Here is a 17,908-nt window from a genome sequence, read left to right as displayed (position 1 = left end):
ATTAATAATAAATATAACTACAGATTTTATGAGCTCATATTTGACTTATTATGACATTTGATATTAGAAGACAAAACATAAATAGTCATTCCAAAAATATTACATCCTTATTTTTCCCACCACCGTGTGTGGTTCAGTCCACGTGATGACGTTGTCCAATCAAATTAAAGCGGTGCATGTTTAAAATGTTATTCTATCGTCCCTTCAGTTATTCCGTCGAGTTCCCTGAAGAAGACATGGCGGAGTCTGCTGTTAAAGTTTGTGTCCGTGTTCGTCCTGTTGCTCAGAGGTGAGTTTTCCTGATCCGAGTCACTCAGAAGAAGAGTTTCCTTCCTCACCCAAAGCTGACGTTAACTGTGTCTGTATCATGTTTCTGCTTTTCTGTATGAAATGTTTACATTACACCGTTTTAGAATTCCATAAGAACTACAGAGAAGTTGCCTTTTTCTTTATTTTTATCCCGCTCAGCTATTCGTGTGAGACGGAAGCCGTTAATAGCTCTGACAGCAGGGAGATTACGTTAGTTTCAAGTTGGATATTGAATTTTCACGCCGTCTAGCTCAAGGTTGATCCGATTCAGGAACGCTAACTTCGGCCAGGCGATCTCTGCTCCCTCCTCTCTCGCCCGGATGTTCTCACATAAGGACAGTCAACAAATTTCCGAACCAAACATTCCTGAGAAACAAATATAGATGTCTTGCCTTGTGACCAATTGACACAAAACCAATGGTAATTCATACTACTAGATTCAATTACCAATCACACTCCCATTTCTATTGAATTATCAGTCATTTAAGATTTTGAATCATTTTAATATATTTTTTTATTTTTCTTTAATAGCTTCCATGTCATGTGATCCATTGACTCAAAATTAGTGTTAAATTGTTCTACTGGTCTGCCATTTTAATTCCTGCACATGCACTGATGCATGAAGAAACTGCTGGACAGAAGTATTGATCCACTACCAATACACACCTGATATCTATATTTAGATCAACATAACCCATATAAATAACTGAACAAATTACTTGTTGTCAGTAAGTGTAATGAAGTAAAGGTTTATGAGCATAAATTAGACATATAGTTGAAATTGGAAGTTAACATGCATCAAATAGACACATCCACCTTTTGCTCTTCTCACTGTCTGAAGTTAAATTGGACCAAACTTTTTCTGTTTTAAGATGTTTAGAATCAGCAGTATTTCTATTTGCTAAATATTATAATCGTGAGAAATGTCAGATTTATTTATGCTCTTCAAAATCAGAATTTTGCACACAGAATGATTAATTTCTCTTTAAATGGTGAAGGTCTGGATGATGTCATAGCCATGGAAACTGATACATTTTAATTATCTGAAGGCTGGCAACATGCTGCTTCCTGGTTTGACACAATGAGAGTCATAATAAATCAGGCAGAGAATTGTAGAGCTGCACAAGTCTGGTTCATCGCTGGGAACAGTTTCCAGCTGCTTGACGTATGTCTGTTTGAATCTCTCTGTAGTCATTTTTTTAAAATTATTTTTTTTATTTTCTTCTTCCCAATTCTTTTCTAAGGGAAGAAAATGCAGCTTCAGAAAAGGCTCAGCCTGTCCAAGTGTTCTGGGAAACTGACAAGAAATCGATTCGTCAGATTGATGATGGAAATTCCAGCAAGTGCTTCACTTTTGGTATGCATCAAATCATATACAGTGTTACAATTGTGTGTGTGTTTTGTGACCCACTAAGATGATTTTACTGGCCAATTTCGTCCCATTTACAGACAGAGTGTTTAGTGCTGAAGAATCTACTAGCCAGCTGTACCAGGACATTGCAAAGCCTCTGGTTGTGTCAACCGTTGAGGGCTACAATGGTATGTAATGAAATGAATGTTCTGCTCACTGTTTTGCTGTGAATCCTCATACTATCAAATCAGACATGATAGTCTGACTCTATTTGCACGGCTTTGGTTGATGCATGTTCTTGTCAGGAACCATATTTGCCTACGGTCAGACCTCTTCGGGGAAGACGTTCACAATGATGGGCAGTGACCGTAACCGTGGAGTCATTCCTCTGGCTGTAGATGATGTTTTCCAAACTATTAAAACGGTAAACGGCTCCGTGAGACTCGCTGTAAAAGTCGCCATGCTAGTTTAGTCCGTTTACTGTCGGCCGTGTGTGTTACTCTTCTAAACAATCCTCTCCTCGTTTCATCCAAAGTTTCCAAACAAGGAATTCCTTCTCAGAGTGTCCTACATGGAAATCTACAACGAAACGGTGACGGACCTGCTGGTTGACAGCTGGAAGAGAAAACCTTTGGAAATCCGGGAAACTATGAATGTGAGGGTTAAATGTTTTCGTTCGGTATGGGAGTATTTGCAGAAACTATGCTGCGTAGCAGACGGTCTCTGATCAGTGGATTTGTGTTCACTGTGTAGAAAACGGTCTACGTGGCTGACCTGACCGAGGAGCTCGTCACAACGTCTTCACAGGCCCTCGCCTGGATTAGGAAGGGAGAAAGTAAGAGTTCAGTTTACCAGCGGTGAACTTCTCTGTAGCTTCCTGTCAACACATTGTCTTCATTTTGTTTGCCTCCAGAGAACCGTCACTACGGAAAGACCAAAATGAACCAGCGGAGCAGCCGCTCACACACCATATTCCGTATGGTAAGCAACAACTCGGCATGCAGGATAACCTGGAGTTTGTCGCTGTGACGTTTTCTGACTTGCTAATGATTCTGTAGATCCTGGAGAGCAGAGAAAGGAGTGATCCAGCATCAGGGGAAAATGCTGATGGAGCCATTATTGTTTCCCATTTGGTAAGATTTTTTTTTTATTTGACTCTTTTAAATATTTATACTTCTGATTTTGGAGAGGCAAGTTAATAATTTTATTTTTTTGTTTGTGTGCAGAATTTGGTGGATCTCGCTGGATCTGAGAGAGCCAGTCAAACGGGGGCAGAAGGTAAAGTGGAGTTACTTCTGTCCATCTTTATGGTTTGATTTCTAGCTTTAGTTTAAAAGGTTTTCTTAACATCACACTTTGAGTCGACATTTCAGTTTTTCTTTCATTTAATATTCTTTTTCTTTCAAATCCACAGGTACTCGTTTCAAAGAAGGATGTAATATCAATCTCAGTCTGTTTATACTGGGACAGGTGATCAAGAAACTCACCGATGAAAGCCAGAAGTGAGTAACCATGGCGATTCAGTTTACATCAGATGCATTTTGATTCCTCATCCGTTCTCTGAATAGGGTTTTGTTCCAACATTCTGACTCTACAGGTTTGATAATGATTAACTTCATTTTTCAGATAAAGTACTTTAAACAAAAAGTAATCATGAAATTGTTTATTTCTATACAGCTTTTCTAACGACTCACTTAAAATGAATCAGGCAAAATTACAAACAGAACTCTTGAGTATATCAAACAAATATTAATAAAATGTCTTTATGACTCAGGTTGTCCTGGTTGTGTACCAGCCAGCAGATCTGCCTTGCAGAGTTGTATTTATCTTAAAGTTTTTAATTTTAGTTGTTTCAGTTCATATTCCAATATTAGGGGGAATATGAGGGTCAGAAGTTTACTGTATTTTAAATAAAATTAATCCAATTCTGAATAGATCCTTTATTTTTGAATCCACTGATTTCTGGATTTGTCGAAACTCTCCAGAGGTTTTACCAGCTACAGAGACAGCAAACTGACCCGCATCCTGCAGAACTCTTTAGGAGGCAACGCTAAAACGGTCATCATCAGCACCATCACGCCCGTTTCTCTGGAGGAGACCCTCAGTACTCTGCAGGTTTGTCTTCATTTCACAGGTCAACATAACCTTGAATGTTGCCTATTTTACATTTACTCTACATGAGACGTTCTACTCAAGTTGTCAGAATGCACAACACTCCAGTATTCAGATGAATTCCTCATGTTCAGTTTGCCAGCACCGCAAAGAAAATGAAGAATGACCCTCATGTGACGGAGGTATCGGATGACGGCGCGTTGCTCAAGAGGTATCGGAATGAGATCGTAGACCTGAAGCGTCGACTGAATGAGGTTAGAATGATTAACTTCACCGGGCTTCTCCGATTTGACTCTGATCAAACTTCCTTCTCTGCAGCTCTTTGCTTTGCTTGACTCGTACGTTCGTCTCTTCCAGGTGTCTTCGGTCACACAGACCACAGTGACGGAGAAAGAGGTTCTGTCTCAGCTGCTCCAAGAGAAGGATCAGCTCCAGAGAGAACAAGAGGACCGGATCAGAAACCTGACCAAGCTGCTGGTCACCAGCTCCAACCTGGTGTCTGTTCCAAAGGTCTGTCTGTTATTCAGCAGAGTTGTTGTTGTTTTTTTCTTTTTCTTCGGCAGAGTTTTGCTTTCTTTTTACAGAAATCTGTCTTTACCAGTTATTTGCAACTTCAGCAAATAATGTGATGAGTCATGGCTAAAAGATGAAAAAACAAAACAAAAAGCACTTTAATTAGAAGCACAACTGAAGTTCAAATAAAAGTGTGTTTTGTTTGCCTGTTTAGACGTTGCAGTTGGTGTTTGGGTATCGTTGACATTCAGTATCACATAATGACCTTTAACCCAAACGCAGCTGACTGATGGTTCTGCTAGGCTTGTTTAGCATCAGGGTTAAACACTCGCTAACATGCCAGCTGTGTTCTGTATCAGATGCCGAAGCGCCGGGTGACCTGGGGAGGAAAGATGCTCCACGGCCAGCCGCCGGCCTGCGACGACGACGGGATATCTGACATGAACGTGACTTTCAGCAGGAAGAGGAGAGCTGATCGTTTCTGTTCTGGGGATCTAGGTGAAGGTATGGAGCGACGGAAGATGGAAATCTTTCTGAATGGTTGGTGTTGGATGATGGACCTGGGCTTTACTGCGCTTTGTAGCTGACGAAGACTTCTACCCTCACTGGGGGATTCCTGAGGAGCCTTCAGACGAGATGGAGATGAGCCAGAGCTCTGTGACTGTTCGCAGCTTTGGGGACAGGTGGGCTTTTCATGAGGTCACCAGTAGACCTGTCGCAATATAAATCACACAATAAACTAAAACGTACTCGATAATCTCCATTTGTATGGAGATTATTGTTTTTCTTTCTACCCAAAAACTGGATGGTAAATGTTTTGGACTCAACTAGCTTCTTTTTTGAAGGACAATTTTGTTTAGAGACTTCATGATTCATTTGATTTATTTTTATTTTTTTAAATGTCTTCCATTTCCAGTGTTAAATGCTCGTTTAGAATTTAAAGTTTATTGCTCTTTGAGTATATTTCTGCTGATATCACTTTAAAATGACCTCAAAACAACAATTTTATTATCGCAATAATTTCTGGGACAATTTATCGTCCAGCAACATTTGTTTTTTGTGACAGGCCTGGTCACTAATGGATCACACAGTTCCAATGATCATACTACACACGAACTATTAAACTAAAGGCTAAACTTAGGAATAACTTGTCCCTCTTAGTAAAAGGCAACGTTTACTAAGCTTCTTGTGTGTTTATCTCTGTCCAGTGACCTGGCGTCTCCTGATCAAAGATGTGCACTTCTAGAGAAACTATCCAACCTGGAGCATCAGCTCGAAACGGAGCGTCAACAGAGGGAGGAGGCTGTGAAAACGGCAGAAACCCTGGACTGCCGAGTCGCAGAGCTGCAGGTCCAGTTGGAGACTTTGCAGAAACAACAGGAAACGGAGAAAAAGCAGTCTGAAGAGAGGTTGGCAAACCTGGAGGTGCAGCTGCAAAACGAAACCCAGCAGAAACTGGATGCCTCGTTGCAAATGCAATCAGCCGAACAGAAGGTTGCCGAGCTGGAAAAGGTTCTGCAAACCGAGGCGCAGCAGAAGCTGGAAGCCACCGCCGTGTTGGAGGTCAAAGTGTCGGAGCTGGAGAGGCAGCTGGAGGAGAAGAGGCAGTCTGAATCTGAGCAGGTAGACTGTTAGACCAGGAGCTGCTCTCTGGAGCAGTAATGTTGAGAGGGTAGAGTTTTTATTTTTTATATATACTTAATATTGTCTCTTGCTTGTATTCATATGTTATATGCTTTTGTAGGAATATAAATAAAAACTGCAATGATGCTTCTGGATATAAAGTGTTCCAGTTTGGGTTCTAATCCTAAAGTCTTGTCTTCCAGATGAGGAAAGGCTTTGCAGAGAGTCTTCAGCTGTGTGAAACCTTGGCGTCAGAGAAGGTAACGAAGCCAAAGCTGCTGCTGCTGCAGAGCCACAACCTCCCTGTGTGGTGATTAATACATTTATAGGAACTCCATAGATTCTGCTTTGAACCTTTTCTGTCATGATGTTCCGTGTCCCAATAAGAAATGATGTTATTACTTTAGCAAACTCTTTCACTCAAAGCTTCTTCCAAATGATATGATGATGCATCTAAAGCCAACAATAAGCCACTTCTTCACTTTACTGTCTGAGACGAGATTAGAGGAGGAAAACCAAGATGGCCGTCTTGGGGACTTCATTGCTCACCACATCATTCCAACAAGGGATGACGGTGCAGATCACATGTCCTGCATCTGTTCCACAGGAAGCGGTTAGTGCCGAGCGAGACCACCTGAAGCAGGAGCTGGGGATGTTCCTGGAGCACACACAGAGCCTAGAGAAGGAAAATGCTGCTCTCCTTCAAGAGCTGAAGGAGAAAAAGGATCTGGAAGAGTTCAAAAGTCTGGAGCTGAAGTTCATGGAGGAGCAGGAGGTAGATTTCAGTTGAACGTCTTTGTCTGCAATAAAGTAATGAGAACCAGTTTTTCATTTGGTGATTTATGGTGTGCTCAATAGACTGCATTAATATAATCTCACTATTTTGTAATTGTTCCTCTGTTACTGTTTGTTTACAGAATGAATTGCAGAAGGAAATATCTAGTCTAAAGAAGGCCATCGAATCGTCTGAGCAACAGCGCCTCCAACTGGAGGTAATGTGTTAAAGTGTGGCTGTGATACTTTGGCACATTTCTCATGTAACCTCTTTCAATATTTAATTTAAAGCCAAATGAACATTACGTGTGTTCACTTTAGTCACAACATGATCTCTTCCTGTTGTCATTTAATGTCAGTAGACGTGACGGTAAACTGTTGGCTGTGTCTATTTTGAACAGTGAGCACAAGATGGCTCCGTGTTTTTCTGGCTCCAAAGCTTTGAAGTAAATGCAGATCCTCCCATCACCACTGAGGGTCGGTTCAGAGCGACGTACCTTCCTTTGTGTGTGTGGTGGGGTTATGTTTTCGCATCCACCTGAACAATATGTAGTTGCGACCCTGTGTGCCACCAGTAGAGCTAACCTACTCCAACTTAAAGCATGGATAAAGGATCACATGTCACTGGCATACAAACCAATGAAGAACATCTGCCAAAATACCAACAGTGAAATCTTAGCCTGATTGCCACTCAGCACCTGCAGGATTGCCTAGCAACCACAGACTTGTACATTTTCTGGCACCTGGACCTGGAGGTTTTCACCTCAGCAGTCAGCTACATCCAACAGTAACATGTTTTTTATCTTTTCCCTTCATGAACAGGTTTTAGTAGTTGGGTCAGTCTGGGTCACTGAGCCAGGAGGAAATGGTTTAAAGTGATTATTTTCTCTCCAGATGACCCTGACAGCCAGCAAGGAGAATCTGGAGGCTGAGCTGACTGGATCTGTTCTCCAGCTGCAGATGGAAAAGCCCAGCCATCCTGAAAAACAACTGAATGTTTCTTATGACGACGTTGAGCTGAGCGCTCTGGATGACACGCTCCCACAAAGTAATGATCCATGAACTGGGACGGGTTTCCGTCTGTGACATCAGATGGGGGTTTCTGAACTGTTCCACGTTTCCAGATCTATTAGGAAGTGTGAAAGCGGAAAGCGGCGCCATCAGCCTGCAGGAGGAGCTGGCTCTGTGTGGAGGGGCAGAGGAGGCTCCAAGGGAGCAGCAGGAGGAACAGGCTCCACCTCAAACTCCTGGAGATCAGGTGGACGGCTTAACTCCTGCTGGCTCCTCTGCTGCACCCTGACTGCACCGCCACATAATCTCACATTCTGTAATTCTGGTTTCAGAGTGGAGACCTGACGGGGGAGCTGCAGGATGTTAACAAGACGACTGATGACCTCCAGTCAGGTCAGGCTGCGCAGGAGACGGAGCTGAAGCAACAATGTGCTGATTTAACTCAGCAGCTTGAATCGCTGACAGCAGAGCAGAGACAGAGCGACCTGGAGAGGAGCCGGCTTTTAGCTTCTTTGGAAGAGAAAGACGCAGAGGTGAGCGAGAAACCAGGACTCAGTGTTGCTCAGTTGGACTCCATGCTGCAGCTTTTCTGCTCTCTTCATTCTCCACTTCTTCTGTGGTGTTTTACCAACCGCTTTTACGGGGGTTGGGAAAACGCTGAGCATGCTCTCTGTGTGTGATGTTGTTGCGCCCTCTACTGTGCATGCGGGACACATTCAGGCCATTTGTGGCTCACACAGGAGATCACATTCCAAATATATGTGAATGACAACGGCGATAAAATAAGACTTGATTTAAAAAAAATAAATGAATCAGAATTGGGTCACTTCAGGCTGCAGTGTGAACACAACTTTAGTCCCCATCTTCCATCCTCATCCAGTGCAGATCAGTTTCATGAATAAGCTCGAGTTGTTGCCAGTTATCTTACTTGATGGGAGTCTGACTGGGTTAATATGAATGTGTTAATAGCTGAAGCAGATGGTTGAAGCCCTCCAGCGTGTCGAAGCAGAGAGGGAGGCTCTGCTGATGGAACGACGTGTTCAGAGCTCTGAAGATGGAAACGCAGAGACTGACGTTCTGCTCAGGTCCGTTCAGGAAGAACTGAGGGAAGAAAAGCAGAGGAGCTCTGACATGAAGACGGCCTTTCTAGAGAAGGAGTCCGAGTTAAAGGAGCATGTGAGTGAAGTGTTGACTGTGCCCTGTCCTCCCTGGCTCCGTGACGATAACTCTGCCTCTAAACAGATGCTGAGGCTGACGCAGGAGCTCCAAGATGGCAGCAGGAGCTCCACAGAGGAGGTGGAGAGGCTGCTGGCTGCGGTCGCCTCTCTGACCGCAGAGAGGGATCAGCTCAAGCAGGACCTGCAGGAAAATGTAGAGCTGGTAAACGAACACGTTGTCTGATTATATCGGCATTAAACACCTGGCATTTAAAAATACCTGAGCATGAGGTGCTGTTACCATGACGGTCAGAAAGCCGAATCTCGTCTGTTCTGCAGATGATCGAGAACCAGGAGGAGCTGAGGAGCGTCCTGGAGAGGAACCGTGAGCAGGCCAAGCAGATCAAACGTCTGAAGTCTGAAAACGTCTGCAAGCAGGAGGGAGGTCCCACTGAGACGGAGGCACAGGGGAGTGTGAGTGTACCAGACACACACCACCATCTACACACACCTTCTACACACAGACAAGCTGCTGAACAGTTCTGTCCTCTTCCTGCTGGTTCTGAGAGGACAGAGGAGACTAGGAAATAATCTAACATTAGAATATAAAAGTAGAGTAGCTAAAGAACTGAACTAGAGTCAAGATGTCTACTCATGTCAAGTGTTGTCTGATTCTCTGAGAATCTTCGAGGGCTCGCTTTGCTCATAAAACATATTAAAGTTCTGTTTCCTGTTTGAAACAGATGACGGCTTTAAGTGAGGAGCTGAGGGACACGCAGGCAGAAACAGACGGGCTGCCCTCCCAGAGCGCAGTCACTCAGACCCCAGGGGAGCTGGAGGAGCTGCGGGGCAGACTGGCTGCTCTGACCGAGGAGAGGGAGGAGCTGCTGCATGCTGTGGAGAGGCTGAGGGGGGAGAAGGAGGAGCTCCGATCACAGCTGGAGGAAAAGATCCACATGGTAAAAACACAAAGTCAAACTCTCTGAAGGAGCCCAACTGCAACAAACGTCATTTACGTTTGGAATAATCCTTCATTTGAGTGAAACCTGATGAACCCAGAGCCTCAGTGGTTCTCACAGACCCTGTTCTCTTGTAGATGCAGTGTGAGCTCCAGCAGCAGCAGCAGCAGCTCCTCTCTGAAGCAGATCCACTGAAAGATGAGCAGGTTCCACTTCATGCTGCTCTGTGTTCTGTCTGGTTACGTCTGCTTTTCTCCCGTTCTTCAACCCAAACGCTTTCCTGTCTGTTCTGGGCTACAGATCCAGCAGCTGGAGGAGCTGGAGCGTCTCCGGTCTGTTCTTCAGGAAAAGGAAAAGCTGGTGAGCCGTTAGACACACACTGGTTGTTTTCACCCACTGAAGGCAGGCGGCAGTCTGAGGGAGACGGCCGAGTCTGACGTTGGACCATTTGTTCTGACTGACTCAGATGCTTGAGAAGCAGGAGGAGCTCCAGGTGTTGAAGGAGAGCAGGGAGCGCATGGAGGAAGAGATGATGGAGCTGAAGAGTCAGCTGATGGAGATGCAGAGCAGCAGCAACACACACCAACAGGTACAACAGAGGAGAGCACTAAACGGGTTTAGCTCCTAAATATCTTGATGTTCATCTTTTATTAAAAAAAGTCCATGTTCTCCCTTCATTTCTCCTTCTTGCCAAGTTTGCTGAGGAGCTGGAGTGTGTGAAAGCAGAGAAGGAGGGTCTGCTGGCCCAGAGGGATGCTGTGAGCCAATGTTTTGAGGAGGAGCTGGAGAAGCTGCAGAGCTCCCTGGATACCGTCAGTCAGGAGAGGGAGGAGCTGCAGGAGCAGCTGAGACAGAAGCAGGAAGCTGAAATGCAGCTGCAGAGAAGAACAGAGATGTTGGAGGCTGAGGTTTGTGATCAATGGAGAGAAATTCTGTTCCCTCAGGAAAATGTCAGTTTTTTTTCTTTTTTTTTTTTTTTAGTTGTCACCATAATTTTTTTTGTTATTTTCGTAATTTTGGGGTTTCAAACATCAGCTCGTTCCTCTGTCTAGTTAAAGTTTCAGCGTGGTGCATTTTATTTCCCATCCTGACTTGGTAGAGAAACTTAACAGCAGCAGATCAGAACAGACTGACTGTAGAGCTCAGATGTGACCCGAGTCTCATTGACCACAACAAGCTGCTGACGTTCTGTGGTGAATCCAAACATCCAGCATACTGTATCTAGTTGAGGTTTTTTTTTGTGTGTAAATGGAATGAAATGCAAGCCGTGTCAAACTGCCGGTGGCGGCCATCTTGTCCACTGTCTCTGTGTGAACAGGTCAGGGATCTGAGCATGTCTGTTACTGAGCAGAAGAGGCAGCAGGAGCAGCAGCTGCAGCAGCTTGGACAGAAGGTGAGCTTCATTCCTGCTCTTAGTTCTCACTGGTGGGTTTTAGTGTGAACTTCTTCAATCTTTTTGTCTTTCTTTGAAGGCTTCCTCAACAGAAGAACTTCTGAAGGCTCTGCAGGATGACCTGCACCAACAAAGACATGTAAACTCTGAGCTGAAGAAAACGAGCCAAGAGGAGAAACTCTCTCTGGAGCAGAAGGTTAAAGTCGGGCTTTGTTTTCATCTCTCCTCCAGAGCTGTTCAGCTCCACTAACCCTCTGTGTTTTACTTTACTGTTCTGTTACAGATAACAGAATTATGTAATAACTTGGAAAGTGTTGAAGCAGAGAGAGACTTTCTTCTGTCGGATAAAGAGAACCTGCAGAAGCACAAAGACGAGATGGAGAAGCTGCAGCTCAGCGTGACGACTCTGAGTCAGAAGAGCGACCTGCTGCAGGAGGAGCTGGAGGGGCTGAGGGAGGAGAAGGAGCAGCTGGAGGCGCAGCTGCAGGACAACATCAACATGGTACGTGGTCCGTTCTGCCATGGCTGCTGCCATCCTGCAACTTTTAGATTCACTTCTTCTCTGACACACTTGGATCAAACCTTTTTGACTCGGGCACTTTCAGAGCAGGAATGCATCTAAAAGTTGTGAGATGGTAACTCTGGAGGAGTCCAGATCTTAAAGGAATACCTCCACTAACTGACCTCTGGTTGTAGGTGTCAGCCTTCCAGGAGAAGATCACCCAGCAGGAGCTGCTGATGATGCAGAAGCAAAAAGAGAAAGACGAACAAGAAGCAACATTTCAGCAAAAAGTATTTTTCCACTCATTTTTTACACAGTTTTCAGGCTTTGAGTCGGTTCAGCTGAAGTGCTTCAGTCTCATGTTGGGAATGAGAACTGAGGAAGCCTAAAATGTCCCTGCCTTACACAGTGGCATCAGTGTTGGGAACCAGAATATGGGTCGATGTTTGGTTTAAGGAATTGTAATCAACCATAAGCCAAACAAAGTCTCTCATGAAAGAATGAATTCAGACGATGAGCAGGAAAAACTCTTCACACGACAAGGAGTGATCACTGACACTCTGATTTCTGATCATGTAATAATTGATCAGTGGTTTTGTGGGATTTTTTTTTTTTGCTGTTAAGAGCGACAGTGAACGCCTCATTGATCAGCCGTATGGCGCTGAACTGTTCAGTCAGTGGCCTGGAGGACTCACTGTTCGTTACTCCCACTAGTGGCAAACTGCTGCAACTACAGCTTAATGCCTCCATCAGTCCCAATAGAAGTGCAGCTTAAAAATAAGTTTTATATAAATAAACTGGTTCTGCTCTGTTGACGGCTGTGGAACGTCTGCAGACGATGAGGCAAAGAAGGATTCTTCATAAAATCAAGAAAACGATGGACAACTCTTACTATCGCCTTCATGAGACTATTGGGGAAACTGTGTCTTTGATCAGAGGCTTCTTCAGATTCACTGTAATACAGACCGCTACAGGAGCTCTATGCTGCCAGCAGCCATCACCGTCTATGATGACTCTTTAAAGGATCTGGATTTTAATGAGTTACAACATTTAATTCCCTTCTGGATCAAAAAGTATATTTGATTTGAATTTGGCTTGATCTGAAACTGTATCGTAACGACCTTCACAAACACACACACACACACCGTATGTTTACTTTTGCATGTTAGGATGAAGTCATTTTGAGTTTAAGCTCCTCCAGTCCCGCCTGGTGGTTTCTGATCTCTGCTTGTTCCTGCTGACAGAGGCAGAACCTGCAGGAGGAGCTGCAGCTGCAGAGGGACAGAAGAGCTCAGTCCGAAGCTGAATGCGACGCCTCCCAGCAGGTCTGTGCAAACGGTCACATTCTTGGTTTAACTCTTTTTAAATTCCCAGAGCCTTTACTGCATGCTTCAGTCTAAGCGTGGATTTAGAGATGTGCTTTTGGTCGTTACAGTAAAATCATTTATGAAAAGGTTCTGGTGTTTGGCTCTTAAAACAAAACTTTAGTCTTTATTTTATTTATTTTTTTCAGCTGCTCAATGAAACAAACGTGTCTCTGTCAGCCCTGAGGCAGCAGCTGAACAACCTGGAGCAGAAGCCCAATGCACTCTGGGAGACTCTGTCACACCTGCAGGACTCGGCGGATCATCTTGATGTAATTGATTAAGTTTGATTTGTATAGAGGCCATCCGACTGATCATCATTTAATGCTAGGAGATATTTTCTGATTCTTATGTTCCTAAAACTGTGAAAATTTGTCATTCTAGACGACCTTTGGAAAATTCCAACAGTTTAAAGAAATGTGCACAAAGACGGCCACTGAAACCCTGGAGAACGTCCTGAAAGTCCAGTGTTTCCTGAAGCTTTCTTACCTGAAAGGCCTTCCAGAGTCCAGGCTGGTTGTCTACGGCAACGTTTCTCAGCTGGGATTGCAGACCTGCAGCAGTTTCACAAAAGCTCTTGTACTTAATACTCTTGTTCCTGTTTTCTAGAAGCGGTTTAAGAAATGTTGACCATTTCCACTGGAAACTGAACATTTCTGCTCTCCTGATTGTTAGGGACAGCTCCTGGTGCATCCGTGTGTCTATATGAAAACATTTGAGCTGGTGGTGAATAGAGACCTGGCTGTTTTTGAGGAGAGACGGCTGCAGGACTTACTGATGTCCAGAGTTGGCGCTCCTAAGTTTTCCATCAACATTGAGGATTTCCACTCCCGGTGGAATCGGAGGCTCTCTGAGCTTCTGGACAAACGTCAGCTCTACCAGCAGGTAACATCTGCTCCTCTAATGAACCCGTTTAGAAAGTTAACATGGAGTTGGAATGAAGCCCCTTGTGGTCGATAAGGTACTGCATGTACAGGACGGTTTGTCAGCGCTGCCGTTTATTCCAAAGAAAAGCTGAAGTTATTGATGTAAAGAAAAATCCAGGAGTATCCATCTGATCTGAGGAAGTCAAGTTATACCTGCTGATGTCATTCAACAATTTGATTCTTTTTCATGGCGTTAAAGTATCTGCCTGTGGAGCTGCAGTGAGTGTAGGTGGAGTTTGGATCTGACTGCTGTTCAGCATCTGCCCCGAGTCTGTTGTGGGTCTGAATGACTGCATTCAGCTCTTGGTTTGACATGATGCATCTCGATTTACTCTGTAGAAAATGGAGAGCATTTTAGAGAGGCTCCAGATCAACCTGACTTCATACATCACAGTGAGACAAGCTGAAGTTCAGGAGAGGCTCAAATTCAATGAGTCCATTGCAGCCGCCTCCAGCCCGCCGGTCATCAGCGAGCTGGAGAGAATCCTCAGCCGGGAAGCTGAACGGAGGAGACTTGTGGTCCAAAACGGGACGATCCCTTTACAGGTGCCCTTTACCAATAACTAATGCTTTGTTTCTTCTAGTAAGGGTTCAGTGCATCTGATTTTGAATATTGCATAATGCTAATGTTTGTTTTTTTTAAATTTTTTGTCTTTCCTCTCCGGCTGGCTCTGGTAGGTCATCAGTGATGAGCTCAGTAAGATTTTGGATGAACTAATGCAGATGGATAAATGGACAGATGATCAGCTTACAGAGGAGAGGAGGAAGACTTCATCACTGCTGCAGCAGCTGGAGGGAACGCCTGTGGAACCAAACCTGTCCTCGGTCCAGGACTACCAGCAGCTTCAGCAAGCAGCAGGAGAGCTTACAGTGAGTCTGGTTTATAGAGGTCAGCCTCTTCAGTCTGGGAGGAAAATGCTAACACACCTGTTGGTTATGTGTGTTTCAGGCTCTGCAGGAGCAGCTAGAGGAAGCGACGGCTGAAGCCAAGAACAGGGAGTCCAACCACAAGCAGACCACTCAGCTCCTGCAGACTGAACTGCTGGACACTAAAGTTCTTGTAAAGGAGAAGGAGAACGCAATCCTGACCTTGAAGGTCAAACTGGAAGAGTGTGAAGTATGACTGAAGTTTCTCCGTACAGGTCCTGCTTTAGCATTTAGCTTCACGTTGCTAAAGCCGGTTGTTCTCTCTCGTTTAGAAGAAGGCATCACTCAGTGCAGCTCAGCTGAAAAACCTCCAGAACAAACTCTGTGAGGAGGAGGTGAAGCTGGCCTCCATCACACTGGAGCACCAGCAAGAGTAAGAGCCCCTGGATTTATCCGCTTTATTTCATTTATCCGCTTTACTCTTCAAACTGCAGAGTCAAGACTGCAGAGTTGAGGCATCAATGTGTGTGAGGTTTTCTTCATTGAAAGCAATGAAGAAAAAAGTGAGGCTTTCTTTTTGTAATGAAACATTAGCTGGATTTTTTTTTTATGGCATGGAAAGTCAGAAGAACTAGCAGAACATTAAATGCAATGTTGCTCAAACCATTTCAGAAGAGTCCACAGAGCAGAACTGTTTGGACTGAAGAGGCCACAGACACTAGTGACGACTGATTAAGACCTGCTTGTTGCTGTGATGTGTTAATGTTGGCTCTGCTTTCAGGATGGAGAAGATGAAGACGGTGCTGAGTGTGAAGGAGGAGTCTCTGAGGAAGCTGAAGCAGGATCTGAGATCACAGCATCAGGGCGAGGAGTCCTGTAAGTCAGTCTGTAGAGAATCAGCTCAATATGTCACAAAATTTGGATTTTTTTTATTAAACTACATTTCCCTCACAATTCAAGGTGAAATGGAAGCAAACATCAGTCATGAATGTTATAACTCTAGTTCGTATCCAGTAATCATTGGAAACGTCTTGCTTTTTGTTCTCCGTTTAGTCCTCACAGGGAAGGAGCTTCACGCTCGACTGACCAACCCCAGAGGTACGATGATCCAGAGCAGCATTCTGCTGGAGAAGACCAGGCTGGAAGAAGAGGTGAAACGGCTCCGGCTCCGGATCACAGAGCTGGAAAGGTAACGGGATCAGTTTGGTTTTTATGTGCTGTAGAGAACGTCAGAAAGCGCTTGGTTTGGATCAGGTTCATACACTTTAAAACAACCTAACTGGCGTTGGGACTTCTGCCTTAGATTGGTTTAACTCTAAACAAGATCTCAGACAATCAAGTTTGTTTGTACAGCACAATTCAAAGTGCTTTACATCATGAAAACACATGGTGACTGTGAGCAGTGGTTGCCGAACCAGAAGAAAAAACTGCACCAGTGCTGTTGGTTGTGATGCCGGGAAAGTTCAGGCTTCTGACCTCTGACCTTTCTCTCATCAGCTTGGTTTCCTGCCAGCAGGAGGAGACTGCTAAGTGGAAGAACAGAGCAATCAGTCTTAAAGGGAAGAGCAAAGCTGAGCAGGACAGGCAGACCTCCCCCTGTACTCCTAAGAAGAGGGCCCTGTCTTCAGCCTCAGACTGCATCTTGTTCAGCCCCACCAAAAAAAGTTACCTTCCTCCTAAGAAAGCCCTGGATTCCCCTCGGAAACTTGTGGCGTCTCCTCGGAAGCCTCTGGTCAGCGCAGCCTCGCTGCTGGACACTCCCAAAAGCAGCTTTTTCAATGCAGGTGAAAGTTCAGAGCTGCTGACCAGAAACTGTCCCACACAGTTCTTTGATAACTCCAGCCTCGGACTCAAACCAGGTAGGTTCTTGAGTCTAATAATATTCATATTCTGTTGTGCCACTTCCAAATTCTGAAGTAGGAGTCTAGATTTCAATCTGCTTTGGTAGTCTGTAGTCTGATCTGCTGGTGTTTAAGTTTTTATGTAAATTTATGATTTTCATTTTATTGTCTCTTTGCAGATGAACCTGCTACTGAAAAACTGGACTTCTGGAAAGATGACAACTGCAAGACCCAGTGAAATAAATTTGAATATATTTTAAATGTGTAAGAAAAAGAATTCTAAATAAAGTTTGTTAATTAATGCTAAGAAAAGCTATCTAGTTTTACATGTGACGTGATCAGTATAATACCAGTCATTGGGACATTTACAGGAAAATATTAATACGAGAGCAAGGTGGGAAGAAGGGATTATATACAGTAGTTTCCCGGCCAAAACAGATGTGCTTTATGCTGCGGTCCAAATTATTGGTACAGTATTTTCACTATTGTTTGCTATGGGCCGAATCGTTAACGGTTGCGATTCTGCAGTAACTTCTATTCACAGCCGCTCACCTCCAGCCTGGGTCAGATCCATCAGCAGTGGTGCGAATGCTGTGGAGCACAAACACACCACCCCCTGATAAAACAACTGGGGGGAGACCTTAAAGATACTTGGGGCATCAAGGATAAAAGGGGCAAAGGCTCAAGTTTCCTCTGCCCACACCTTCCAGCCCCCATGCTTTTATTTATATATATATATATATATATATATATATATATGATTCAAAATGTATTTTAACAAGGTTTCCATTCATTCAAATTCTGTCACATATACTGTAGAACCACATATCCAGCAACTTCTACTTGAGAGCAGATTTTGAGTAAAAAGTTTGTTCTTGTTGAATAATGACTGAATTTATTCTTTAAAAAAAAATAATCTCCAAAACCCCATCAAACAAACTTTCCTGAAATTACATAATTATGGAAGACCTTTTTGATGTTTTGGATGCATTTTTAAAAATGTTTTACGATATTGTTCATATCAATATCAAACACAAATAAAATCCTGCAGGTTTAGTTATAAAATATTAAGAAGGAAGAAGAAATTTTACGAATTTTATTTGATGAGCGCGATTTTGTGGCTCTTAAATTCGTACGACTTTGAGTCAGCTAAATTGTGGAATCTCCGTTTTCCGGCGCAGGACCTTGTGTTACCTCGTCCTGCCA

General features: G+C 43.9%; 1 protein-coding gene across 2 annotated transcripts; it reads left to right on the top strand.

Annotated features, from left to right (window-relative positions):
* Window positions 1-216: 216 nt before the first annotated feature.
* Window positions 217-17,014, top strand: cenpe (centromere protein E). Of its 2 annotated transcripts, none has more exons than XM_088003056.1 (46): window positions 217-289; window positions 1,554-1,666; window positions 1,759-1,848; window positions 1,966-2,084; window positions 2,196-2,315; window positions 2,414-2,495; window positions 2,574-2,641; window positions 2,719-2,793; window positions 2,887-2,938; window positions 3,075-3,162; window positions 3,646-3,775; window positions 3,907-4,026; window positions 4,130-4,282; window positions 4,645-4,789; window positions 4,869-4,968; window positions 5,494-5,908; window positions 6,112-6,168; window positions 6,516-6,683; window positions 6,826-6,900; window positions 7,637-7,730; window positions 7,807-7,940; window positions 8,026-8,226; window positions 8,663-8,869; window positions 8,936-9,073; window positions 9,190-9,324; window positions 9,594-9,809; window positions 9,947-10,015; window positions 10,110-10,169; window positions 10,276-10,398; window positions 10,505-10,717; window positions 11,128-11,202; window positions 11,282-11,398; window positions 11,486-11,704; window positions 11,899-11,994; window positions 12,949-13,029; window positions 13,218-13,340; window positions 13,453-13,647; window positions 13,744-13,953; window positions 14,334-14,540; window positions 14,673-14,864; window positions 14,944-15,111; window positions 15,194-15,294; window positions 15,643-15,737; window positions 15,915-16,050; window positions 16,359-16,720; window positions 16,882-17,014. In XM_088003056.1, the coding sequence occupies exons 1-46, from the start codon at window positions 237-239 to the stop codon at window positions 16,938-16,940; spliced, it is 6,249 nt and encodes a 2,082-aa protein (XP_087859182.1). In that variant the 5' UTR covers window positions 217-236; the 3' UTR covers window positions 16,941-17,014. The 2 variants fall into 2 exon arrangements, with proteins under 2 accessions (XP_087859182.1, XP_014859522.2); XM_015004036.2 differs by having other exon boundaries at window positions 7,577-7,730.
* The last annotated feature ends 894 nt before the right edge of the window (window positions 17,015-17,908 follow it).

Source organism: Poecilia mexicana, unplaced genomic scaffold (assembly GCF_051168715.1).
Source record: "Poecilia mexicana isolate PSO_F unplaced genomic scaffold, ASM5116871v1 scaffold_23, whole genome shotgun sequence".
Taxonomy (NCBI): domain Eukaryota; kingdom Metazoa; phylum Chordata; class Actinopteri; order Cyprinodontiformes; family Poeciliidae; genus Poecilia; species Poecilia mexicana.
This window is presented reverse-complemented; position numbering and strand designations above follow the sequence as displayed.

Coding starts and splice junctions, on each gene's coding strand:
- cenpe (XM_015004036.2), top strand. CDS start 237: ATGGCGGAGTCTGCTGTTAAAGTTTGTGTCCGTGTTCGTCCTGTTGCT. Junction 1,667..1,758: donor CAGCAAGTGCTTCACTTTTG/GTATGCATCAAA, acceptor TCCCATTTACAG/ACAGAGTGTTTAGTGCTGAA. Junction 7,941..8,025: donor CTCAAACTCCTGGAGATCAG/GTGGACGGCTTA, acceptor TTCTGGTTTCAG/AGTGGAGACCTGACGGGGGA.